The sequence below is a fragment of the Chrysochloris asiatica genome, unplaced genomic scaffold, assembly GCF_000296735.1.
Source record: "Chrysochloris asiatica unplaced genomic scaffold, ChrAsi1.0 scaffold00350, whole genome shotgun sequence".
NCBI classification, from domain to species: Eukaryota; Metazoa; Chordata; class Mammalia; order Afrosoricida; family Chrysochloridae; genus Chrysochloris; species Chrysochloris asiatica.
The window spans coordinates 121,820-149,675 of NW_006408868.1; the positions used below are offsets into that span (position 1 = coordinate 121,820).

The following is a 27,856-nucleotide window of genomic DNA, read 5'->3' on the forward strand; positions in this document are numbered from 1 at the left end:
AGTTCCATGGGAGTCTGAAAAAAAAAGACAAAGGGAACAACAGGCCTTGGGGCCTGGTGCAGAAAATAGTCCTTGGCTCCTTTGGCCCTGATTTCCAAGGGGGCAGTAAAGAGAAGGCTTAACTAGAGGCCTGGTCCAGGCCCACAGGGGTGAAGGAGGAAGAGGGCTGGAGAGTCTGCTTAGTTCCTTAGCATCTTCGGGTGCTGGATCACTCCTCACCCTTCTCAGGGGTACTGGGCTCTCGAGGCCACTTGTCAGCCCCTAGGTGCTCTTCCTCAGGGTCCAGGCATGGCTCCCCCAGGGGTCCATCGCCCTCCAGATCCAGCTCCTCAAAGGATGAGCCACTGGCGCCCGACTCGCTATAGCTGTGCTCGCTGCGGGTATCACCATCATCCCAGCCTCCGTGGCTGCTTGTCCCAGGGGATAGTGTGGCAGCTGAAGTCTTCCGGCTACTGGGCCCCACCTCCAGGCTTACAGAACTCGAGTCACTTGTGTCAGCTCCTGTAGCTAAGTGAGGGAGCACAGGTTAACAGGAGCCAGGGCCCCCATCCTCCTTCTGGGAGAAGGGCAGAGGCTCTCCCACCAGGCCAGCAACTCAGCTCAAGTCAGCTCATGAATAATAAAGCTGACCGGCTCAGGAGGCTCATTCCAGCTGCCCTCTGCCCTCTGCCCTGACTGGGAAGAACAGACAAGGGAGAAAAGAGGGAGAGAGAGGGTAGCTTGTCGTTCACTTTTCTCCACGGCCCGAATTAGCCTCAGCTCCCTGCACACCCACAAAGCCCTGCCTCCTCCACCCCAGTCCATTAAGGGCCACTCAGCCCTGAGGTGCCGGGTAGAGGATAAACAAAGAGGCCCAAGTAGAATCCCCCCTCCCTTCCATTTCAGGCTTGGAGGACGGTTAGCCCAAGGCCAGCTTACACAGAACATTGCCCATAAAAAGTGTGAGGACAGCAGGCCTATGCCTGACTCTCCCCCTACTGGGATCCCAGAGGTACAGCCATGTCCAGGAAGTCAGATGGCCTATGGCCCTGGTCCAACAGAGGGGGTCTCTGAGCCCTCACTTGAGGTGGCTGGTACAGAGGTGGGTCAAATCCTAGCAAATGTTCAACCAGATGCAAGGAAGTAAGTGATTAGATGAAGAGAGCTGGCAAGGGAAAGGGTTTCTTTTTTGTCTGGGTCAACCAGAGAAGCATCTTCCACCCGGTTGTTTCCCATATCAAAGTCGGCAGGAGAGGATGATGAGAGCACTGTGCTGGTGGTTAAAGAGCTCCAAGACACCTTCAGCTCATTTCCCCCATTCAAGGGTGCTAAATGCTAGTTGGGGCAGTGGGGAGTGACATGGAAGGGCAGAGTTCAGGCTCATTGTATGTAGGAATCCAGATTAGGAAGCTGAAGCTGTCTCCCTTCCTGTGGAACATCACGGAAGGTGAGGAGTGGGCCAGCTTCCCCAGTTCCCATCTCCATGGTGATTGGGCCCTGAGCCAGGAGGAACTGGGGACTGTTTGGAGTGGACCCTGGAACCTTCCTTAAGCCTCATCTGAGGTTTGGGTTAGGGTGGGGAAAAAAACCCTGGGGTCTGCTCTAGCCCCTAAATCCTAAAAGGATACCTCTCTGGGCCCCACTGGCAGAGGTGACATGAGCCCAGAAAGTACAAAACTTCTGGCCCAGGGGTCTCCTTTTGCAAGGACCCCGAGAAAGACTCCCAGGGTGGGGGCCATGCCATGAGGTACACGCACATATATGGAAGCCCATACTGAGCCTTGAGTTGCAAATGATCACTCTGGCCCTGGGTCAGAACTCCAGCCCCTAAACTCAATCCTTACATAATATCAATGTCCCAAGAAACACAGGCCCAGAGGAAAAGAGGAGGATAGTTTTTCTCTGGCCGCATCAAATTGTCATGTCCCACCAAACAGCTCTCTTGGGACCCCAGGTACAGAAACCTGGCAGCCTTCCAGCCAGCCACCTGAATTAAGAATGCTCAGACAAGAGCCCAGAGGTTCCCCCTACAGGCCAGGATCCAGTTAGCTACGACACCTCCTGAGGACATGCGGACAGTTCTGGCAAAGGAACCTCAGACAGAAACATAGTATTCTTCCAGTCCACCCACCAATGTCTGCCCAGGAGCAGGTCCCAGAGTCCTGGGCCTGTGTCTCAACTTGGACCAAGTAGGGCAGGACCTCGATCCTCATGGCTGCTGGGGCAGGGACGTGACGCTGTCACCCTCACCCCAGTCCCTCCTTTCCCCTCTGCCACAGTCAGTGCAAGATCAAATATTCATCACCTCTCCGAAGCTAAATAATACATCAATGTAATAACAGGCGCAAGGCAGCTAATCACTGCCTTTCACCTCCTAGCCCAACGGGAGCCCAGTAGGGAGGCAGGCAGCGACAGGCCAAACCTTGGGCAGGCTAGGCACCTACCACACACTGCTGTACAAGTGGCATGCACCTGGTGGGCAGACACCCAAGGCCCGCCCCGGGTGTCAGGACAGACCCTGTCAAGTGGGCAGACCTCTGGGCCCCCATGCCAGGGAGTGGGCGGGCAGGCTGGTGGGGAGGACAGGCCAAGGAACTGAGGGTGTGGGGAGCTGTGGCTGCAGCCAGCTGCAATGGGTGTCAAGCAATCCTTCAACACCCCTGGCAGGCAGTGTTTGTAGGGAAGGAAGCTGGGTGGGTGGGCTGAGGAGGGGGTGGCAGGCAGCAGAGAGAAGTTGCAGGAAGGTCAGAGCTCTCCTTCTTTCTGCCCTGGGGAACTATCTGGGCAGTTGACCTTGTGACACGTTCTGTGCCCACAGTAGGGGTGCACTGAAGAGTGTCTGCCAGGCATAACCAGGTGGGTAGAGCAGCCCCATGGAGGTAATTAAGTGGCAGATGAAATTAACTCTGTTGGACAAGGGCCCTAGGGAGTAGAGACTATTTCCCATTACCTCCTACCCTCAACACATGCCTTTTTCGGGTCACCTTAGCTGTGGAAGACTGGATGGGCAGGGGGAGTCTCCTAAAGGAGGAGAAGAGGGAAGAGCCCATCTGCACCCAGCCCTTACCACTCCCAGAGGCCATGAACCTCCATGAGTCAAGCCAGGATGGTGAACGGCTAGGTAACCTGCAACTAGCATGTATGTCCCCTCACTTCTGGGATCATGGTAATGGCAGGCAGGGGGGCTGAAAGCAGTCAAGAAATCTGCTGGCCTGCATCCAGAGTATTAAGGTTGTCAGTAGGAGGGTGGGCTAGTCTCCAGTGGAGGAAGCAGAGGTTTGATCTCCTAGAGGCCATCTGGCTCCCCTCTGCCTGCTATCTTCTTATATCTCTTAGATTTTACATGGCAAAAACAGTTATCCCTGAGTAGGACCCCATGCTGGAGGCAGGAGAGCACTTTGTTTCTCTCTTTACCTTCCAGATTCAGTGCCAATTTTACCTGTGTTGCTAGGGGGTACCACGAGTCCACATCTACATGGATCCACGTGTCTGGCAACATAAAATACTGCACATGGGTCCTAAAAATAGGCAATTCTCCTTCCACCTCTGCCAAACATAAAGTGGGCACTCACAGTGCCAAGCCAGATCGGGAAAGGGGACTCCTCAACCTGGCTCCAGAGAGTGCTCCAAGACAGGCCCCACTGACAGTCCTCCAGCCCCCCAGTACCTGTGCCATCCGTCAGTGCCTCCATAGGTGCCCGACTTTTCCTATCCGTCTCCTTGACCTCAGGCACATAAAAGTCTCCCTGCCGTGCCAGTGGACACACGAAATGGATCTGGTCTTGCTGATAGATCTCTAGCCAAGGGTGGGCACACAGCTTCCGCTCCTAGTCAGAGGGTAGCAAAAGAAAGAGTGAATTTTACAGGACTTCCAACCCACTTGTCCCTGAGAAACCCTAGAAACTATCAACAGCCAACTGTCTCCAGTCCCAATTGCTCCTAAGTCCAAAGCCCTGCTAAGGAAACACCCAGAACACCTTAACAGCAGGACCCCAAACTGAGGAAGCAGTGGTCTAAGGACCCAGGAATCCTTGGAACAACTCCCTGAGGCATATGTGAGACCAAGAAACCGGCACTGCTAACACTTATGCATTTGTCTGGGACCAAAAGGCTGTTCCAGAAAGCACTGGTCTCACAAAGCCATTAAACTTAGCTCTCCTCGACAAGAACTCTTATCTATGATCCCAGGTGCCTATGCCAAGTATCTGTCAAGTTTTCTCTCCCAGGACCTCTACTTCTGACCTCCTCTCTACCCTGGACAATGCTTATTGACCAACCGATGCCAGTAGAGGCCAATACTCCTAATCTCTAGGTCTCTTAGCCCCTACCTTGCAGACATGCTATTGACAAACCCTGGACAAGAGTTCCAAGTCAGTTAAATCCCCACGTCTGCTCCCAGTACCCTGCCAGTCTAGGCTCATAACAACTTCAGAAGCTCTAATATGTGGCTGATCCTCCCCTCTTCTTGCATTTGGGCCCAATGGATTTCAGCAGGCTAGCCCTTGGAGAGGCCATGGGGGAGGCAGCTAACCTTAGGTTGGAGAGGCAGACCAGCCAAGGCGGTCAAACTGTGGACATTGCCCTGACTCCCAGTGGGCTGAAGTACAAGTACTGGCGTCGAGGGAAGCCCTCAAGTCCCGAGACAAGCACTTTACTACTCCCCTCTGCCTGAACACAGAGCCTGATACTCCTGACCCTGGTGTGTGTGGAAGGGGGACATGCATGCCAGAGCTGCCCTGGGGCCAGCAGGGGCAACAGAGTAACGGTCAAGAGTTTGTTGCCCAGAGCACACCCCCCTTTCCCGCAACAGAACAAAATTACCCACTAAGATGACTGTGCGGCCCCTGCCCTGTCACCACTCACCCGCCAACCTTCACAACACGGCTATTTATAACACCCACCCGGCTCTCACCATGAGCTCTGAAATGAGCCTTCCACTTAACAGTAATGAGAGACTTATTGCCTGGCGGGAGAAGCCACTCCAGGACTCCACTTGTCTGCCCGGCCTGCCTGCCCAACCTAGATTGAGGAACCCCCTCCAACCAAAGTCTGGGAAGAGGGGCAAATAATGAGACCACAAGGAAAAAGGGAAGGAGGAGTGAGCATGAGAGGTTTCTGTAGCCAGGACCTTTAGTCCAAGAGGCCACATGGGGTGGAAGGCCTGGGTCAAGGTCTAGTCCTAAGTGTCTGTGTGTTCACTGCAGAGTGGGGTATCCTCGTACTGTCACCTCCAGGGTCAGTGATGGAAGGCATTGTTCTAATTCTTATCATTTATTTTTGTTGTTGTTGAGAACATACACAGCAACACATAACACTAGTTCAGCAGTTTCTACAGGTGACACTGATTACATTGAGTTGCGCAGCCATTCTCACAGCCCTTTTCCAAGCTATTCCTCCCCAACTGACATAAACTCCCGGCCTCCTGAGGTTCCTATCTTTAAGTTGCTGCTATCAGTTTGACCCCACAGAAGGTCCTTATTTTTAAGAGTTTGAAGCCAAGCACTTTGCCAAACTGGGTGCTCTGGGGCTCCATCTCTTGAGTCCATCCCACAGTCCTTCAGGGTCTGGGGTACAGCATACAAAAGATGCTTTCTTAACAGCACTTTTCAACCTCGGGAAAGAGCCAGTCGCTCCCAGCTCCGCCCATCTCTGGCCACCACAATGTCTGTCTGTGGCTGCCTAGACATTTCTACCTATTCTGTGGGTATGTGGATACCTACCCATCCCTGGTTGGCAGGAGAGCCTGAGCAAGAATAGAACATCAGGAAGCAAGAAGTACTCAAGTCAGGGAGCAGGTAAGACAGTGAAATAATGTAAGGCTCTTCCACTGCCAGCAGTTGAGAGCAAGCATCTGACTGTTTGCTGAACTGCACACAGCAAACTGGGTCCAGTCAACAGTGCCAGGGTCATGGAGGCATCTTGAAGAAGGTCCAGGATCTTCCCTGGTGGCCAGTGGGAACAAATGGTCCCCTGAGTCGAGTCAGGGAATGACTTTCACCAGCATCCCCATTTCTGGACATTCAAAGGGTCCAAAGGGCAGCAGTTCAATGTCTGGCAGTTGGCCACTTGGCAGTCGTAAACAGTTGGCTCTTGGGGGTGTGCTCCCAGGGATCAGAGCTTGTGTCCATTCAGAGTCCAGGGGCAAGGGTCACTCTACCACATGCCCAGCTCAAGCCACCTCCCTTAGCTTCCATTCTGATGAACTTGGCAACAGCAAGATAAGAGGGAGTAGTGCTCTTTCCACCCTCTCCTCTAGGCCAGGCATCAGGGTGGGTAGTGTTAGGCAGCCACCCTGTGCCACCTGCTCTGCCAGCCCCCTCGTTGGCAGGAGGGAGGCAGCTCTGCGGCTGCTCTGCGCATCTGCCTTTTCCGGAGAGCCCAGGTCTGAAGTTGCCTGGCTGTGGACAGCCCTGTTGCCATGGAAACTGCATCCTCCATCCTTGCCGTTGCCTTCATCTCAAAGCCATCGGGGAGAACAGAGGAATGACAAAAAACCGTGGCCTGGCTACACAGCCCTTCCTTCCTTGCCCAGCCTTCCCTCCTCACAGCATCCCACAAGACAGTATCAGCTGCCCAAGCCTGCTCCTAGGCCCCTGGAGGGACAGATTTGTACTCAAGCCTAGTCTCCCCACACTGCCTCCTCGGGGTCCCTGGCTCCCCTGATGAAGACAGGCATGGAGCTAATTAAAATCTCATTGACAGTTCAGCCCCAAATCATAACACATGCTGGGTCTTATCAAAATACAGACTCAGTGACAAAGAACGGGCAGGCAGAAGGCTAAGGGGTAAACTTCCCATCCAGGCCAACAGGCATGGAAGAGCTTGTACGTGTGCCTGTATCCCCTTCTAGAAGATTCCTGTCCCCTCCATGCTCTGCCCACTGAACAAGAGTGAGCCTGGTATGGGTTTGGGATGAACAATGAGAGGACAGTCACTGAGTGATCTGGCAGAGAGGACAAGTCTGTCCTCTCTCAGCCAGGGGCAACCTCAGAGGGACCGTCATGGCTGCCTTTTGGGTCCTCCCTGTATACAAAGTGCTGTGGCCCCAGGGGAGTATGTCAGCGAGGTAGTAAATATTGGAAAATCGTCAGAGGAAGGTAAGGCCAACTGCCTCTCCCTCAGCTAGCCCTAGGGAGCCCTTGGTGAGCCAACCACAGATGGCCAAGGACACCAGCTCAATGCCATACTGGGGTGGTGCTACTAAGGAACCTAAATGGACTTGGAGTCCTCCCAGCCCCTGAGCACACCACCTCCCATAGTCCAGGTAGCCGGAGGTTTGAGGCAACACTGCTGGGCCAGGAAAACCTATTCTGACCACTGAAATCATCAGCTATTTGACATGGCCAAAGCCAGAAACAATTCACTCCCACACACTAACTCAAGGAAACCATAAGTCTCCTCCAAGATGAGGGAGATGCAGATGCCCATAATTCTCCCTACTTAACAGGAAGAAGCCAGGGTGACTCATACCAAGATGACATGAAGAACTGCTAAAAGCTGGACTCAAGAGTTCCAATCCCTCAGACATCCCTCCAAAGCTTCCATCCATGGCCTTGCACAAACAGAAGCAAAGGGCGACATGAGACACAACTCAAGAGCTTCCAAGGGGTGTTAGCCACCAGCACGTTCCCCACCAACAGTGGGTGCTGGTATACAAGAGAAAGATCAGTTCATCAACCCCACATAAGACTGCCACTGTGCCATTGCCTCCGCCACCTTGGGAATATACAACCTCCTCACCTCAGATGGGGCTCACCTCCTAGGTGGGGGCAGGGCCAGCATTCAGCCTACTCAGCTCAAGGCTCTGTAAAGGGGTCACATTAGTATGCTGAGCCACAGGCTCCTCACAGGACCTCTACCAGCCGGTATTACAGAATCGGAAGAAGAGGAGGCACGAGAGGAGAGCCGAGCTTGCTCTCAGAGTACGGGCCTGTGCCCTAGCTTCACTGGGAGTGGGCAGTGATAGATGAGATCTGGCTCGGACTGGACACTAACTGCAGATCTCATTCCCAGGCTGCCCAGAGCTAGGTGGTCTCAATCCCCAAGGAGGGGAGGGAAGAGGCAAGGAGTCTGGACCAAGGACTGGGTCATACATCTGTACCAGTGAACAAGTTCTGGGCCCAGAAACGGATGAGGTCTACTGGACCATCAACTCCACCTCCACCATAGTCCTTCATCTCCTGCCTCAGGGTAAGGGCCCCTGGGTTTCCCACACCTGCCCTGAGCTGAACAGTCCCCCATCCTCACCCCGTCCCTCCACAGCTGGGCTGGTCAGCAGGGAAGCCAAACAGCCGACAAACAGCTGTTGCACCCCACCCGAGGTGGAGGCATTTCCTCTCTGGGTGAAGCCATGCATGCTCATTTTTAATTACACAGACACCACCATGCCCCCGCCTGCATGAGCATAGCAGTCCCTGTGAGTGGGGGTTTAGACCCCAGAGGCCCCCCAGGCAGCTGGTCTGTACTGCATGTGCAAAGTGCTTGGGGGAGGCTCAGTAGAGGGCTGTGGCTGGAATGTAGCATGTTATTATTCTACCCAGGAACTTCCTTCTGCTGTCAACTTCTTTCTCCTAAGCTCCCTCATCCCTATTGGGCCTCCTAACAGCCTCTGGCTGAGAACCTGAGCTTGTCTGTTGGGCAGGCAAAGATGACAGAAGACAGCTTTGGAGTCCATGCATTGCCAACAAGGAGGGCCTGCAGAGGGGGCTGATGACTACCTCTGTCTCCCTCCCCATATTACAAGAGGGGCCAAAACCCTGAAACTGACAGGCAAAGGGGCCAGGAGTAAGACAACCACGAGAAGGGGAGAAAGGGGGCAGCAAGTGGCAGAGGGCCCAGGCAAGTGGAGGAGAGACTTGCCTGGCTATTGACAAATGGGTAGCTTCCCTCTGGGCCTCTGTTTCCCCAACTGTGAATTAAAGGGGTTAGAACATAAGAACTGGAAAGGATGGGTATTTTTAAATAGAATGTATAATTGGAAAACCCTAAAAGAATCAACAATAAAAGTATCAAACATTCAGGTCACAAAATCAACTCAAGCCCAGTCCATTTTTCTGTGCAGCAGCCAGTCAGTTAGGAAATACAAGGGGCTTCAAAGCATTCAAGCAAACAGAATTATAGGAAAATGGAATTTTTCCACATATAATGGAGGCAAAAAAAGGCCCTCTCATAGCTGGGTTTAGCCCAAAGCTGGTCTAGGGACTCCACATTCAGGGAGCTCCTAAATGGTAGAGGAGGAGATGGCAGAGGAGCCAAGCAGGCTGGGCAGGAGTCTAGGGAAGTGTGCAGGAGGGGAAGGTGTGAGGCAGAGAGGCGGGAGAGCGGGGTGCTGTGCCTGGCACCCCAGCCTGCTGTGCCCACTGCTGCCACTGCCTGAGGACTTTTCATTTTCACCTCAAAGTCGGCAGCTCGCCACACAATTTGCACCTCTGCTCATCTCCCTGGCACTACCTAGGTCCTGGCTTTCTGAGCCGCCCATAAAGTGGACCTATATCTCAGTTGTGGCACTCAGGCTGTAGCACTGAGGAGCTGGAGAAGAGATAGTCCCTAGTGCCAGGTGGCTTGAGAAGTCCCTGACCCAACAGTCAGTCCTAATCCTTCCTTGCCACAGACTTAGATGGTCAACACCCAATCCTAGATTAGTTTTGGCCTTCCCAGGACCTCTTGGAGCAGGACATGAAGGTAGAGGAACATGGGGGTATGCACCCCATGGAGAAGTCAGCCAGAGAAAGGGGGTATGTACCCCATGGAGAAGTCTCCCAGATGATATCTCTATCATGGCAGGCTCCTTAGGTCACCCTTCTCTGAGGCCCTGCAGATCTTCACTATGTCTGTGCAATCAGGGACCCTGAGCCCTATCTGGCTCACAAGCTGACAAAAATGTGGCTGATTCATTATCCAGCAGCAGGAAGGCTGTGTGGTACAGATGGATGCTAAGCACCTGGGAACCAGAGGAGTCAGGAAGCACTAGAGGAGAAAGTACTAGAGGAGAAAGGTGGGGGACTATAAAAGAGTTATATAGAGTACAAAGGAAGCAAAGGTCCTGAATTTCTCATCTCCCACTGGCCATGGCCCTCAGTGCTTCAGGGAAGACATCTTGTCTTGAAGTCTTGGGTTTTCTGTCTGTATAGCAACTAGTTTCTCTTTAGTGGAAGGAACTGCTAAAGGGCAGAATCCTCCTGGCCACTCCTCAGACTCTCTCCTGGCTCTGTAGCCCCTGGAACCCCAAGCTTTTGGGAAATAGGCAACAGAGTTCTTCCTTGGTAAGTTCCATCTGCCTGGGTACAAAGGCTCCCTCTGTGTTGTTGATGGCTCAACTCTCCAGCATCAACCAGACAAGCCTCAGCCTCCAAGGTCCTGCAAGGTTGCCAAGCTGCAACATCCGAGCTGGTATTTTGAGAGTGGTGGCTCCCACGCCCGCCCCAGCAAAGGCTGGCTTTGTGCTTTTAGTCCTAAGAATGGGGGTAGAAGGAGGGAAGTCAGAGAAGCTGGAGAACAGGTATGAGGGAAGAGGCTCCGCCTCCTATAGGGCCACCACTCCTCGACACCCAGGGGGAGGCTCCTAGGAAGAGCCAGGGATGCCAAGGTTTGATATAGAGGGGAGAATGTTTGCTCTTGGCTTGGGGGTAGTATATGAGCCCTGCTCTCAGCTAACTTCAGCCCTGTCTCCATCTCTTCCTCTCCCCCTGTGCTGAAGAGTTCTGTTCTGAAGGCCAAGCTAGAGGCCATCAGTCATCAGCACAGATATTACCTGTGGCTCCCTAGAACCTGCAGAACCCAGGCCAACCTCTCTGTCCTAGATTCCAAGCCACTGATGGCTCTTCTCCACTCTTGCTCTTCCCTTGCACCACAGCCACTCTGCATACGTAAGTCATGCTTGCCACCAAGCCTTTGCTCATGCCAGGGCCTCTGTCTGACCTGTCTTCCTACCTGGTGAACATGGTCTATCATTGTTGGAGTCCAAATGTCACCAATCAAAAAAGGTTGCTTTGTCTTTCCCAGTGAATCCATCCCTCCTCTCTCCAAGAATGGTGAAGCCCTGTGGCCAGGAGGAGGTATAGGAGAGGAAAGCATTTCAGGGGTTTGTCACTCAGCCTCAGATCCTAGCAGTGCTGAAGGTGCCCTTTTCTCTGTGCAGGGGCAGGCCAATTAGCAGGTGGCAATCTTGGCAAGTGTGCCAGAGCTGGAGCCCCAGTAAGGGAAGCCTGGGGATGGAAAGTGAGGACCCGAGGACTAGTCAGGCACCTTTGGAAGCTGCTTACTGTGCTTGTAGCTACTGCCATGGCCACCCTTAATGAGCTCTGACTGGGCAAATGGGCAGGCAGGCTCCCTCTCAGTCTCCTAGACAAGCAGTCTAAGGCACCGCACGCCCACGTAGCTGCCACCCCAGATCCATTCAAGCTGTGGACACTACCCCAAGTTTATGTCAAATGAGTCCTTAGTCTCCTGAGCCCAGCCCCGCTCATGCAAGAGACAAAAGGCCTATAGTCTTAATAATGATCCTCATCCAGGGGACCCAGTCTGGACTCAGCCATTGCTTCATGTTTTGGTCTTGAGTAACGCACCCCTCCCTCCCCAGGTCAGTCTGTTTGTAAAATGATGGGAAAGCTGGCTTTAATTAGGACCCTCTGACTGTCTCCTAGCAGGTCTCCCCCATGCCCTGAATAGTGCTGCAGAGAATAGTACATAACTGAATAAGTGACTGACTTAATAAGGGGGCCTTCCTTATTAAAAATTAAACTTGGAATATCCTCTCACCTTAGCTCAGCAAAAGTGATAGGTATGGGGGAGGATGCCCCTAAATCTCAAATTCCAATTGGGGCTCCCATACCTGGATTTCCATTGGTGTTCTGGCTTCAGCATGGACTGAGCTTCCCCCCACCCCTCCATACTGTCCAGCCCACCCCTGACTCCCTGAGAGTCACTGAGACAGCCTAAGGGGAAACAAGCACAGGTCTATGGAATAGGACCCAGGCTCTGACTACGCTGCTACAAGTTCCCTTGGGCCCACAGCTCAACAGGCTGACCCACTTCCACAGGCCCCTGGCTTTCTTTCCCAGCTGGCTTCCCCTAGCACTACTTCTGATCACCATCATTCAGGAACTCACTCTGAACCACCCCAGAGAGGTCTGCACCCAGAGGCTCTCACGGCTCCCCTCCAGGTCCAGCTTCTAATCCATCATGCTCGCACAGGAATACCTGCCACCCATGCCTGTACAAGGGATGGGTCCCCGTGCCTCCCAGCTCCACTCACTCTAAAGCTGCCACAGCACCCTCAAGACCTGGAACAGACATGCAGTTGACCAGGGGTGGAGGGGGCATCTGTCCAGTTGTGTACCACTCTTAGGACAGACGTTTTCTGTTTTACTGGTTTGAGTAAAGCCCCAGAAGCCCTCCTCCAAACAAAAGCTCATGAGGCCATCTGGTTTGTACAGTCCAGATGCAGAGCTGCTCCAATTAAAGCAGGTAAGGGTCCGAGTGAGAGCTGCACAACCCCATCTCCAGCTGCCAGCCACAAGGGAACCTCAGAGCAGATCCCCTAGGCTCCCTCCCCTACTTTAAATCCTGGCATAACAACCCAAGTTGACCCAACTACCTCAGAACTTTGTTGTCACGGTTCCCTCACTGGATCACTAGCCTCCCCTCAGCAATCCCCTACTCACTTCCTTCCAATTCCATGAAGAAAGAGTTCATGTCTGGCCTTCAGGGCCTGCCTGTACTCCTAGAGCCTGATGGGACAGTCACTATGAGGACAATGCCCTGTGTTCCCCCCTCAGCTTGGGTCCTTCCCTGAAAATTGCCAGAAGCAGAGACCCTGGGGAAGGGGATTGTTGTTAAGTGCCAGTAAGTCAGCTTTGATTCATGCCAGTTCTGACTCATAGCAATCCTGTGTAGGGCTTCTGAGGAGCGGCTGGTGGGTTTGAACCACCACCCTTGTGGTGAATAGTCAGGTGATTATCCTACAGTGCCACACAAAGATTCCAGGGAAGGGGGTTACTGTTGTTGTTAAGTGCCTGTGAGTTGCTTCCAACTCAAGAGCAACCACATATAGGGTTTCCAAGGAGCAGCTAGTGGGCTTGAACCACTGACCTTGAGGTCCAACGCATTATCCTATAGCATCACAACAGGGAAGGGGATAGATGGAGAGTATTCCTCACCCTTTTTTGAAACAGTAAAAAAGTCAGGGCATTGAAGATTTGGCTGGACTAGTCCAACATTTGAAATGCCCCCAACTGCCACCGAGAGACATGAACCCAGCACTATGTTCAGGGACCTTTCATACATGGTCCCCAGGCCTATCACTGAGCTCTGGTCCGCTCCATGTGCCCAGAGCCTTACCTGGACACTCAGTAGGACTGATTCCACCCTGAGGTCAATTTCATGGTCACTGCCCATTGTTCTGAGCTGACATCTGGGTCCCATCATTTCTGTGGTCCTAGAATCTCAAGGAAGTTCAGCTCTCTTCTAAAGCTTCCTAAAGCTGTCTCCTTCCTGGAACTTAGGGAGTGGTCTCCTTCTGCCCTAGAAGTTACCTCCTTGTGCAGTGGAGCAGTCTGACAAAGCTGCAGTATCTTCCATGCAGGGTGTTAAGTCACACAGCACCCAGTTACCCCTGGCACACACACTGCCTGCAGGGTCCTCTGCCTGGGTCCTCTAGTCATTTATGCAAAGAAAGACAATGGTCCAACCCCTACAGTTCATGTTTACTGAACTAGGAAAGTGGGCCAGAGAGCCAGGGGCTACCACACAGACCACAAAGCTAGGATCTGGACACCCCTCCACAATCCCCAGACATTTCCCTTTGGGCTCCTTGAACAGACACTCCCTACCACTGCTGTCCTATGAGGCCAGTCCTGCCCCAGCTCAGGCACATTTGCAACTTCCAGGATATCAGCTGCCCTCCCCCTCCCACCAAAGCTCTCCCAAGCCTCTCCTGGGCCTGGGGAGATAGGCAAGTGGGCTAAGCCCTCCTTTCCCTCCTTTTGGTCTCCCTCACCCTTCCTTTTTAAAAAAAGTCAGCGGCTGCTGTCATTCCATTTGAAGCACCTCCGTGGCAGTCTCAGCCTCAGATCCAGAAAGAGGAGAGAGGTAGAGAGGGGGAGTGTATACATGCGCGCGCACATACTTGGCTAAAGACAGCCAGCTGTCATGGCTGGGAGCAAGAAGCGCACAGAGCCTCATTAGCAGCCTCCTTTCTCTGACCCCAGGGCAGGGATGGGAGTCTTGTATTCCCTTCTCTCAGTCTCCTGGACTGAGAGGTATAGTGCCAGCCCATATCCATGGCAGGAAAAGAGCAGCAAACAGACAATCTCGTCCTCACCTTACCAGGCTTTGTTCCCTAGGGCACAAGATTAGACTAGACACAAGAGCAAAGGGGACCTTCCTAGAAACAAGCAGTGGACCTTAGGTCATTCCTCCACTTCAGGTAGCCTAGAGCCCCTCACCCTCACAGCTGGTGGTCTAGCCTACACAAGTATGCCTCCTAGACACCTGAGAGAGATGTGCTTTGCTCTTCCCCTAAACCCCTGGTTTCTTCATCCCAGAGAGGAGAGAGGATGGTACTGCCCCTGTTCCAGTCCCCACCCCAGGAGACTCCAAGTCCAGAACCTGGCTGACAGGCTCCCACAGGAGGAGGGAAAGAGAGGAAGGGCTTTCATCAAAGAGGTGACGTCAAAACCAGGCAACTTGTGAAGCTGTCAGGGGCCGGGAAATTTGGACAAAGGTGTCTAAAAATAAACCCCGGAGCCAAGAAAAGGCTTTGATGGCTGAGTTGCTTGCCGCCACACCACATGCCCATGTTCTGTTCTGAGGTCTGGAGCCCAGGAAATCTCTTCCCAGGGGTCCTCGTCCAGATTGTCCCTTGGGGTTAAGGATGACACAGACAATGCCTGAGACAACACACACCTGTCCTTCCTTGGGTGAGATGGGTGAGACCCAGGTTTCCCCTTTCCTGTCCTCACCTCCAACTTCTGCCTCTTCCTGCCTCTCAGCCTCCAGCCCCAACCCACGCTCCAGGTAAGCATACCCTGTGTCTCAGCTCCCGTCCTGACTGCCACCCTTCAGCTCACAAAGGAAACCCATCTCTGTACTCTCCTGGTTCCTGCCCTCCTGACCACAACAGCCCTCCTGTTTCTTTACCTTGTTTCTTCCTTTCCTGTCCTGGGCCAATAAAGTCACAGCTGGTGATCCAGAACCTCATTTATTTATTCCTTACCCTGACACAAGATTCCTGCACCCTCTTCCCCAGGTCCTGTCTGAACTCCCTCCCATTTCCATCAGGGTCAGACTCTCTCCCCCAGATGCTGTGGAGAATGAAGCCACAAAGGTCCTTCAGTACCCTAAGATCCTATTCATGCTTTTTTTTTTTTTTCTGTTCTCTGGCCTCAGCCACACTGGCCACACCTGCTGCGCAATTCTGCCTATCACAGGCAATCCATCAACTGCCTACCTGGTCCAAAGAGGCTAGGGTACTTGGGGCAGGCTCCCAGTTAAATATCAATGTCCCTAAACAGATCCACCAGACCAACCCTCTCTCTGAACATGCACATCACACCCCAACCTGATTTCTCTCATTAGGCAGCTCCTACTGAAGCCGACAGAATGGATTTGCCCCTCAAATCATGTCTTCCCTCCATCCCCCACATCTCAGTGAAAAGCATCACCAAATGCTTTTTGTACAGTCACAAGGAACTGCACCCTCTGTGATTTCTCCTGCCTCTCCCCTCCCCATGCCATCCCACTATCCACCCCACTCACAAGTCTACCAGATCTGACCCCAAAATAGACCATAAGGCTTCCCCTGGTCTGCATCTCTATAGCCACTACCCTAGCCCAAGCCTCTACTAAGATTCTTAACAGCCTCCTAAGCAAGCCACCTGGGCCCACCCTGGCCAGGAGGTTGGGGACAGCCCATCTCATATAGACATGGCTCAGATCATGGAACTGTCCTGGTTGGAGTTCTGCAGTGACACTCAATGCTCCTAACCCTGCTCTACCTGAAACATTTACCAAGGTTGCTTCTAGGACGCTGCCTTGAGAGTCCTCTTCAGAGGCCACCCTGTCCAAGTGGGTTCCCCTGACTTATCTCATCACAGCATCCTGTTCTTTTCTAGCATGTACCTTGTTTGTGTGACATTTATTACCTATCTCCACCACTTATTTCATGTCTATTTCACACGTCAAAGTTTCACTGTGCCTAGGACAACAAAGGGCACACAATGAGAAAGCTGAATGAAAGAACAAACAATGGCTTCCAAGTACAAACTTAGGTAATTTCCATGGTACCCAAGTTTACAAGCGATTTTAGAGGAGAAGGGATATGCAATGGGGCAAGTTTGTAAAACTCTCTATGAACAAAGACCCCATCAAACCTCCTGTGGCGGGCTCTCCTTTCTCCAGGTAGGCTGAGCTGTCAGTCCAAAAAGTGAAGGAGACAGGGCCTACTGTTGCTGTCCCACTGCTGGATTTAGGGGGCAAGCCTGGCTTAGGGGCCTTAAGGACTCATAGGCCTGAACCTATGAAGCACATGGGCACCTGAGACCTGCTCAGTAGCTGGAAGCCTAAGAACCCCTGCTCTGCAGGTTTTCAACAGGATAGGGACAAAGTGGACATGCCATTCAAACATTAAGTCTCAGGTCAAAGCCAGAGCTGGACAAACAGGCCAGCTCTCTGAGCTCTCATGAGATGCTCTAGAAGAGATGCCACAGCCTCTGTCCATCCTTCCCGCTCCACAGGGGCCTATAATGATGTCCTCCCAAGACCACCTCCCCCTCACAATCCAGGCAGCCTTGGGCAGTCCTCCCTGTTCTCACCCACACAGGCCTGTATCTCACCTTGATATAAGCATCCAGAGCAGGATGGACACGGCGGGAAGCCAGCCAGATGGACACAGGGGTGGTGTAGGGGAAGGTGGCTGTCACCACATGGCTGGGTGCCGGGAAGGAGAACACCTTGAAGCCAAATTTCTGGTAGAGATGGATAAGCTCAGGGGAGGGCGACTCCTCACCTTCGCTCAGGATGCTGCCCACTGCACAGCGACACTTCTTGGAAGGTACCTGGGGAAGCAGAGATGAAATGTCAAGGTTGAGGAAAGCAAAGAGGTACCCACACTTTCACCTCCACACCAGCTTAAGCCTGGCAGAACTACCAGCTCTGACAAGCCACAGTCCCAGATTTAAGAATTGAGCAATTTTCCCTGCTAGCACACATCTGTGGTCCCCTACCTGTATCTTCCTCATATCTAGTCCTTTATTTATTCCTTCATCAAATATGCTGGACACCTGGGAGTCATGGTAGGGAATGACTTTGTCCCTGCCCCCCAGGAGCCTGGGAAAGGGAGGAGGATGGAGAAGGCCTTTGATCTCTCATGCCCCCACACATATTCCTACTTAACACAGCTTATCAATAGCACCACTGAGAGAACCTTCTTATCTCCTGATGTGACCCTCTGCCCATCCTCACCCCCTAGGCCACAGGTGGACCTATAGGCCAGTGGATCCTGGGGTCTGGATCCAGCCCAGCTCTTAGCTCATCTCCCTCCTATATCCTGGAGGAAAGCAGTCTTCACTGGCAGAGAAACTGTGACAAGCAAAGGAGTAGGTCCCAGCAAAACTGGAAGGTGGAAGCAAGAAAAAGAGCCCAGAATTCTTCAGCAAAGCAAGTGTTATGACTATCTGGTTTTCACGGATACAGGGGCATGGATGGGGACCTGGCATATGGCTGGGAGAAGGGTGCTGTAAGAAGACTAGTCAGGACAAGGGATCACACTGAATTCTGGATTGCTGATGAATACGTGCAAGGGCATTCTCCCTACTCCCTCAGGCAGTGTCATCCACCATCACCTGGGCCTTCACACACTCTCTCCAGCCCATGACCATTCCAGACCCTGCCTTGCTTTCCAAGTTGCTTCCTAGCTAAGTATGCAAAAGCTGATTCCCCTCCCAGTCTCTCTGGTCCCTAGCACCTACCTGCACTTCTGTTCCCCAGACCTCATCTCTCTGGACTCCCAGAAATCTCACTCTGTGGGCTTTTATGTGAGCCTCCAATACTTCGTACGCCCGACCCACGCTTGCAAGGCCTAGCACCCACTATTCCTGACATCAGGTAGTCCCAGTTGTTCCCTCTTCTTGTTGTGCTCCATGTCAGCCTTCCTGCATCTTGAATCTACACAAGCGCTCAGATTGGGTCCCAGAGGCACCTAGTCCTAAATCCAGGAGACTCACCAAAGACCTCAAGCTCTCATTCCTTGATTTTAGGACCCCTTTCTCTTCTGCTTCCACAGTCCACTGACCCCTAAATTTAAACAGGTCCCTCCTTCTGCCTCTACCTTTTCTCCCCAGTCCACCCTTGCAGCACTACAAATTCATTTTTACCTCTGTCCTCCCATTTTCCCTTTCTAAGATACTACAGCAATCTCTTTTCAGCCCTACTTGGCCTCCCCAATTCTAACCAATTTAGTCCAATCCTTGGAATCATACTTTGCCTGGGACTTGGGCACTAGCTGAATCTATTAAAACCAGTTGCCATCAAGTAGACTGCAACTAAAGGTGACCCAGGATGCTTCAAAATCAAACTGTGCTCCATACGCTTTTCAACGATTGATTTTCCAGAAGTAGACAGCCAGGTCTTCTTCCAAGGTGCCTCTGGGCAGACTCAAACCTCCAACCTTTCAGTTAGAAATCAAGCATGCTAACCAGGGACTCTGAGTTTTCAAATATGAGCAGCCTCTGCAGTGGCTCCCTGCCCATGGCTCTGGTTCCCCTTAATCCAGTAACATCAAGCCTGGTTTAAGGTTTTAGAGACAGACAACATGGTGCACTGTTCAGGACCACAACTTCTGGAGAAAGACACGTACAGGTGTCGAATCTTGGGTCATGTGATATGGACAAGTCACTTACTTGGCTTCTTGGAGCCCCAGTTCCTTGACATCTACTTACAGAACTGTCAATTAGGGTGATCCTATACATGAAGGAGCAGCATGGGTCCAGCATTCAGCAAATGTCCATAATTGTTGGCAGTTAGGCATTGTGATAAAGGCCAAATGATTGTTCCTTTGCCTAGAATCCCATCCACCCAAATTAATATGCAGATCCTCCCTGCACATCTTTCAGGCTCAAACACCCTCTAAGGAAACCTTTCAGGGTGGCTCAGTGGCACCTCTCCCTGCCCCTCCTTCCCAGCATCAAAATTATGCTATATACACTTGCCCAGGTCAAATCTAACTCGCAGCAGTCACTTATCTTGGTCTCAAAGTTCCTCCCAACTCCACGTAGGTAGAGGGGATGGCTGTAGTACCAGCTCTCATCTCTAGATGGTGCAACTGCCCCTCTCACGCCCCAAGATGAGTCTGGGCAGATTTGGGGGTTGGCAGATTCCAGCAGGCCTCTTGCCGACAGGCCAAGGGGCAGTGCCTGCTGCAAAGTCCATCTTCACGATCCTGACCCTAGCAGCCTGTGCTGTACAGAAGAGACATTCTGCCAAAGTTAGTTGGAAAAATGGATGAAGAATCACTTGACCTTTCATCTCAATCCATTGTCCTCTGGGTTCACTGCCAGAGTCTTTCTGGGGGTCACTTCAGCAGACCTCAAGGGGGTCCCAAAGGGCACCAGGAACACATGCAATCACTCACACTCAGAACTTCTCAGCTGCTTCCAATTCACCTTTGGAATGAAACTGAACTCCTGAGTCTGGCATGTGAGTGGTCCACACAACACTGTCCAGATCTGTCCACACACTCACCTCACACTCCTTCTCTGCAGGGCCAGACCCCAGCAGGGGCCAGAGCCAAGGTGGGCAGGTACCCACTGAGCGAGCATCTGTGTGGCAGAGGGAGGGACAGATCCAGGCTGTAGCCCAGCCTGCCTTGCCATCCTCCTCTCCCACCACACCCCCACACACACCCACATGGAACTATTTGTAGCTCCCCAAACATGCCATGTCCTCCCATGCTTCCTGCCTTTGCGTAAGCTACTTCCTCTGCCTGGAATGCCCTTCAACCCTACAGAGTTCCTGCTGCCTGGGAAACTCCTGCCCTTCAGCTCAGTCTTCTTTCTCATAGTTTTCTGCTCCTCTCTGCCAAGCAGCCCCTCCTCTCTGAACCCAAATGCCCACACAAGGGTGGTATTGTGCTACACTGTAATTGAAGGCATCCTCATGTCCCCTCTACCTCTTATTCCTTTTCTATTTCCAGGGCCCTAAGATGGAAGGTTCAGGGCTCCCTGAGCCTACCTACACAGAAATCTCTTGGGGTATGTTCAAGAATGGTTCATACATGCATATACACACAAGTCTTGTACTGTGAGCAAACTTCCTCTCAATCCACCTGGAGAAAGGGAGTCTCTTGTCACAGTAGAGGGAGGCAGCTTCTATGGAGACAGGACTCTTGGGATTCTGGAGATATATGGGGCACAGGTGCTCCCTTCCTGTCTGAGCAATCTCCCAGCTACACAGGTGAGGATTTATTGTTCCTGCCTCATGGCCAGTGACTAAGAAGTCCAGGACATTACTCAGCAAGCCCACCACCTGCCAAACAGCCACATACCAGGCTGGAGCTGGGAGGCAGCTGAACCAGTCACCAGCAAGGAGACAAGTCAGGCCCTAAGACAAGCCATAGAGTGGCAGTGAAGATCTTCCTGGGCTCCAGGAGAATACATGGCCCCCTGAGGTTGTCAAGGACCCAGAAGGTGGTCCAAAACAGAATTTTAATTTGATCCTAACTCTGGAATGTCAGCCTGGGCCTCCCATTTCTATCTCTCTGCTCCCTTTTCTCCTCATATTAATCGTTTCTTTGGACAGCATCTGTGCTCAGAACAAGAGCAGGGCCAGAAATAGCACCAGCGATGATCCATATCAGATTGCCAGACCCACCACTTAGTAGGGTCACCCAGGATCTGTCTTCAAGAGTTAACAGAAAGCTTCCAGGTATGAACTGGTCCTAAGACTGGCCCTCCTGTTCCTTCCAACGACAAAGAGGTCTCACAGTGCCCTACCAGTTCTGTCGTGTAAAGCTGTAGTGGAGACAGCCACCTCAGGACCCTGCTCAGCCAAGAGTTCAATGAATCTAGGAACCAGGCAAGATCATTACCTTCCAGGATCTGGGAAGGAGGAGTGGCATCAGCTGGCACAGATCAAACCAAGACTTTAGGTTTAGAAATGACCAGTCCTAGGCCCATAATCTACATGGCCTGACAAGGACAGCTGAAACATCTGCCAATGCCAGGCCCCAGAAGGCTGTCATGACCCCTTCCATACTGGTCCACCAGTCAAAGTAAGGGGGGAAATAGGGACAGTGCCTCCATTTCCAGTGCCCCCAGGAGAAGAAAGCACTGTTCTCTAGGTGCCTCTACATGTCCGCCCACACTTACAGGGTAGATACTAGACCTCTAAGTGTTGCAAGTCAACACCCCCAAGTCCCCGAGCAGGTGGTGCCACAACACTGGAGTAAGTAGCAGGCAGTGGGGTAACACAGACAACCAAGCCAGGAGGCAGGGCCAATATTTCAGACTGCCAACCCCAAAAGAGTGGTCCAAGGGATTTCTCCCAACCAGAAATGTTTCAGGAGGAGCTCTGGAGCACAGTTGTTACAAGTCGGGGTCCTAACCTCAAGGTCAGTAGTTCAAAACTACCATCCGTTCCTCAGGAGAAAGATGAGGGTTTTTACTCCCATAAAGAATTACAGCCTTGGAAACTCTCTATACAGGGTTGCTATGAGTTGGAACTGACTCCAGGGCACACAACCACCACTACTAGAAGTGCTTCAGGAATCTTTTTCCTCCCCACAGCATAACCCGAATAACAGCTGATGTTTGACAAGGTGCTCAACACTTGCCCCAGTCACTGGCTTCCACACAGCAGCTCATTAAATCCCTACAACAGCCCTGCTTAGTAAGTTTTGTTATCAAACCTTTTCCTGAGGTCCAGAGAGCTACGCCCCTCAGCAAAGGTCATACAGCAAGGTAATGCTGGAGCCAAGATTTGAACCCAAGTAGACTGGCTCCAGGGATGCATCCCACAACTTAGGCCACTTGGGGACCCAAGAAATGGGTCTTGTCTAGGAATGGTCTGCACAAGGTTCTTCCCTGAACTGCGCCCCACCACATGGCCCAGGAGACCTGTAGGAGACTGGGACTGGGTCAGAGGCAAGAGGACAAGGTTCCTAAAAGTACAAAGCCCCTAATGTGTTAAGCACCTACTATGTGACAGGCAGGCACTGGGTCTTATCCTTACCATTTAGTCTTATTATTCTTGTTATCAATTTGACAGATGAGAGGGCAGTTAAGAGACATTTAGCAACCTATCCAGAGTCACATGGTTGATATGCTGTGGCGTCTTGATTCATACCCAGAGTATTACATCCAAAGCACTTACCTCCCACACCTCAACCCATCTCCCTTCCGAGGAGAGCTCTGGTGGGCAGAGAATGGCCCAACTTTCCAGAGTTGTCCTACATAGTTACCCTGCTCCAGAGCAAAAGTCCATCTTTTTCCTAGCATAAAATTACAACAGCAAAAAAAACAAACAAAAAAAACCCCCTTCACTGTCATTGAATCTATTCTGACTCACTGCAACCCTACATGATGGAGAATTGTTTCCTAGGATTTCTGAGACTATAAATCTTCATGGAGGCAGAATGCTTCATCTTTCTCCTACAGAGTGGCTGGTGGGTTCAAACTGCCAACATTCTGGTTAGCAGTCCAAAGCTTAATCTACGGTACCACCAGGGCTCCTCAGCAGAAAATAACCACAGGGAATTGGGGGAGGGAATGGCCTGGCTCCTCAAAAAATATCACCCCAATCCTTACTCCTATTGCTCTTGCTGATGGATCACTTCCTCCTGGAAAATCCTCCCCACTTTTCAGACTCCATCAGACCTCAGTGCCTCTGGGTTGGTCAATGGGGCTTATCTCCACACACACTGAGGGGCAGGAGCAACAGAGTCTTAAGTCAGAACTCACCAGGTAAGCCTCGGCCCCAGCAGACTAGGTGGCCCCAGGTCTTGACTCTCACTGGACTAAAGGTTGGGGGTAAAGAGGCACCAGTGGCAGTCTAGCTTTCTAAAAGCAAAATCCAAAGAGATCACCATCCCCTTCACCCACTCCATGCCTGGAGCAGATGTCCCCTCCTAGGTGGTGGATTTAAGCAACCAATCCAGGCCCATCCCCAGTCAGGTAACCTGAATTGGCTGTCCCACCCTTCTTGCCTCAGCCATGCTTCCCAAAAGAGCAGGCAGACAGGTTGCTTAAGTCCCAGACAGCAACACAGTCAGTGGCAGAAGGTGGAAAAGAAGTGATGGGCCGAAGAATATGGTTAATAGTAGCCTGGCCACTAGGGACTACTCACAGGCCAGAGTTAGTGAGGGGCTCAGGGTCCTCCCATCTCACTCCCAAGGCACGCCCATGGGGAGAAGCTAAGAGCTTTCTGAGCCACCACTCTCCACTTCAGAAACAGCTCAGGAGGAAGTAGTTTCCCATGCAAGCGCAGGGCAGAACTGGACCACTGTATATGTGTACGGTCAGGTATAGATCTATAAGGAGGAAATGACCAGCATTCCATGAATGCTAGGCCCTAGCGCAAGGAACCGAATCCTGGTGTGACACTGTAGAATAAGCACTGGACCACAATGTCAGTTTGATCTGCAAGGTCAGAGGTTCAAACTCACCAGCCACTCCTCAGACACCCTATAGAGGGTCACATGAGTCAGAACTGACTTGATGGCACTTAATAGCAACAGAGCAGGTAACACCTTGCAGCTGCTGCCAGAGTCTGTCCATTTCCTGCTGTGTGCTTCCTCCCACCCCTCCACACCCACCAACCATGCCAAGGTCCCTGCTGGATGGGGGAAGAACTCCCGCCCCCTGCTCTACAAGAACTACTGCCCAGGTATTACAGTCTCTTCCCACACAAGGGTCCAAGACATAAGGCTAATCAGTAGCTAAAGCAGCATGAGAGTGTCCACAGCAACTGCCATATCCTGCCTTGTGGGGTCCTTCCCTGTACTACTTCCTGGAGTAGGGTGATCCCAGCCCTCAGCAGGCCCTCCGCAGGGACCAACCACCTCCCTTACCCAGTTGAGGTCAGGGATGGGGTGTGACTAGGGAGCTGTCAGTCCATACCTCATAAGGGTAGCTGCATCCAAAACCAGGTGGTGACCTCTAACCTGGCCACCACTATCCCACAGAGCTTGGAGCAGCCTCACTTGCTCCTCCCACTCACACAGAATCTGACTTCTGTTATGGTGGGCCAAGAAAGGGGGAAGAGTTGGAACAGAACACTCTCAGCTGTGTTCCCATTGCTGTTCCTCAGTGTTCCTTCCATGCTGGACATTGCAGGGGGAGGCAGCCTAAGGGGAGCATAAAGCCTAGGTTCAGTCTTCCCCAGGATAGGTCAGGCCTCTCCTCCAGGATCCCTTGATCACATCCACAATGAGTGATCCTCAGGGCTGGGTGCCATAGTCCCTACAGTTCCAGGGACTGGCACAGACTAGTACGCAAACAATGTTATAAAAACAAATTAGCATGTCTGAACTGTGCAAGATTGGTCCTTCACTCCTCAACTTCAGTCTCCTCTGCTACAAAATCAGCAGGGTGGACCAGGAGGCCTCAGGTCCTTGTAGACCAGACAGTCTGTGATAGCCCTAAGTACCTGAGGCCTTGGGGTACCTGGTTCCCGGCACCTTTCAGGATCTCCACCAGGCCCAGAATGTACGTCCCAGCTCCCAGAGCAGGCAAGGGCCCAAGTGTCCCTGAGGTATCCCAGGTGTCAGGTTGCGACCCAGCTCTGAATGGGGACACAGGTGTCTCCAGGATTAATCCAGGACTAGGACTAGGACCGGGAAGGGCATGATATGTTATGTTGGTCTATCTTCCTCCCAACAAGACAACCACAGCCAGGTTAAAGACCTAGGCCTGACCCTCTCACACCCTAGGATGAGCATCTTTTCCTTTGTTGTTTTTTTTTGGCTGTTGTTAAACATCTGTTGAGGGCCAGGTGCTGGGATGAATACCTCACCTACATCACTTAATTTAATACTTATCAGCTTACCAATGAAGCAGGTTATTTTACCACCAATCCAGGTGTGGCACTGTAAGATAAGCACCGCACTGCTAACTACAAGGCTGTTGTTGTTGTTAAGTGCTGTTGAGTCGGTCCGACCCATAGGGACCCTGTAAAGTTTCCGAGGAGCAGCTGGTGAGCTTCAACCGCTGACCTTGCGGTTCAAAACGACTTTGCAGTCCAGCACATTAACCCACAACACCACACCAGGACTCCAACTGCAAAGTAGGCAATTCAAATCCACCAGATGCTCCTTGGTAACCTTATACAGGGTCGCTATGAATCAGAACTGACTTGATGGCATTTAGCAACACAATTCTGGTATGACACTGTAGGATAAGCACTGGACTAATAACTGCAAAGTTGGTGATTCAAACCCACCAGCCACTCCTGGGAAACCCTATACAGGGGTCGCTAATGGTCAGAAATGTCTCAACAGCACTTGACAACAACCACAACTATATAGGAGGAAATGGAGGCTCACAGAGGCTACGTGATGTGCTCAAGGTCACACAGCTGGACAATGACAGAATGGAATTGAAATTTAAGATTGTCAATCCCAAGGCTGTGTCTTCAGGCCAGGTCCCCAAGTCAGGTGGTACTTAGCCAATCCTGAACACCCAGGCCCACCCTGTAGGATCCTCCACACCTGTGGGAGAGCTGCATACGGGCTTTCTGGAGACAGAGGCTGAGTCAGGAAGCCATGGTAACAGTGGACACCTCCAGGTCCTTTCATCTCATGCTTTCTTGGGTCATTTTCCAGTGCTGACCCCAGGGTATCCTGCTGTTTTTACCTTTTCTCATCCAGGAATGAGCACTTCTAACCCAAGAGGCAGCATGCTGCTTCCAGGGCAGGAAGACATGCCAATGAGGAAACAGACAGCTGCAAGTACTCTCCTCCCTCCCACTGGGACCTCGAAGAGAGTTCCACCCAGGAAAAGTATGGAAGGAGGGGCAGAGGAAGGACAGAGACTTAGACACAGACCCCTGCGACAATGAGGGCTGGGCATCTGCTCTAGGAATTTCCCACAGCTTGCCCCATCCCAGTTGGGCCCTAGTGTTCTTGACTCCATCACCATCACATGATCTCAAAGCCACAGGCAATGTACACTCATCCCTCAACCAGCCAAATGCCAGCTTCTGACCCTAGTCCACATCATCTCTCAACTGGGCCAGGCCCAAGCTCCTTCCCTCCTCCACCTGTTCTTCATTTAGATTCCAAAAATGAAGGCAGCAAACTGGACCACACCCTTCTTCCCAACCTGCCATACCTCCCCACAACCTGGTCTAGTAAACCCTTCCATCTCTTTCCCCACCCACCACACATCCACTGGCCACATTTCCTCTGTCATCCCATGTCTCTGGACCTTTGCTCTTACAGTTGCCTTGGCCTAACAAGAGTGAAATTCTACTCATGTAAGGTCTACCTCTTTTCTGACCCCCTCCAGCAGACAAGACCTGAGACACACTCTCTTAAGACCACAGCTCAAGGCTCTGTGGGCATCAAGCACAGTGTTTTGTTAGAGAATCAACACTTGTGTGGAGCTTCCTAATGGCAGGGCCAGGTCTGAAGTGTGGCTCAAGTCGAACATGGCAGAGAGGGAATCAGCACATCCTTGTTTCAAATAATTGCCCCTGTTGTAGGGCAGGACCCAGAGCTCCAAAGAGACCTGAGAGACCAGGTGAGTGGGTGGACTGTATGGCATGCCTGCCTCAGCTCTCCAAGCAAGGAACCTGGAGCTAGAAATGCCAAATGCCTAGCTTGGCATGGCTGGGAGCCAGGCCAGGGACTGGGGTCACAGAGGCTGAGAAACCCCTGGCAGTGCTGCAAGTCCATTTAGCTGTGGCCAGCACCACCCCATGGCATGGCAGGAGGCCACGTTGGCAAGCCCTGACTCATTGCAGGCTCTAAGTGTAGCCAGACGCCCACAGGGTGCCAGTGATGCTGCTGAGTGAGTCTCCAGCATCCTGGGCATTGTGGGCAGCTTCCCTGGCCCCACTTGTCCCAAGTCCCTCCCCTCCCAACAAAGTTACCTTGAGGTCCAAGAAACACCATGTCATTCATGTTATTGGACTAGGGAGCACCAGAATGGCTAGAGAGGTTTGATTCTAAGCCCATAACTTGGTACAGTTCTCTCAGTCCTCAAGGGCCTCCAGTCACAGCAAGAGAGCTGAGAACCAAACACTTGAACTCAAAGACAGGGAAGAGTCAGAACAGCCTGGCCTTGGAGTGCTGGCTCCAAATGGAAATGGAAGAGAGAAGGATGGCAAGAAAAGGGAACTGGAGCCTGAGTCCCAGTAGAGGCTAGCAACTCACAGTGGTACGACCCACTATACCCAGATGTCATGGGTAACTATTATCCAGGGGAACATGTCCATGGGAACTGTACCTGGATAGTAACAAGCTAGCACATGGATGTCTGGAGTATGTTCAGGCTAAATTTCGAAAGGGCTCTGAGCCACATGGTTTGTAAAGTCAGCTCAAATATGTTTTCCGCCCTTTCCCCAAAAACCAAAACTCCTCTCCAACAAGCCTTGCCCCAGGTCCCTCCATCCAAAGTCTTCTTACCGTATGGGGGTTGTCGTAGTAGACAGCAATGGAGCGGAGTTTTGGAGAGATGCTGCAGCTCTCGGTGAAAAGGTGCCCTGTCTTGCCATAGGGCCCTCTGTGGAACTTATAAGCCACAGTGATATTTCGGATAGGGGGTGAGCCAGCACGCACTGCCACCTCAGCCAGCAGCCCTGAGTACCCGATGAAGGCCAGCAGCGTCAGCAGCAGTAGCAGAGTCAGGGCCCCAATCAGGCCCAGCAGGAGCAAGTCCGACAT

General features: G+C 52.1%; 1 protein-coding gene across 2 annotated transcripts; it reads right to left on the reverse strand.

Moving 5' to 3' along the window:
* Window positions 1–208: 208 nt before the first annotated feature.
* TEX264 (testis expressed 264) lies at window positions 209–27,856 on the reverse strand. Of its 2 annotated transcripts, XM_006876004.1 has the most exons (4): window positions 27,599–27,856; window positions 16,812–17,033; window positions 3,647–3,806; window positions 209–501 (listed from the first exon to the last, which is right to left on the reverse strand). In XM_006876004.1, exons 1-4 carry the CDS (start codon window positions 27,854–27,856, stop codon window positions 209–211), a joined length of 933 nt encoding a protein of 310 aa, XP_006876066.1. The 2 variants fall into 2 exon arrangements, with proteins under 2 accessions (XP_006876066.1, XP_006876067.1); XM_006876005.1 differs by lacking the exon at window positions 16,812–17,033.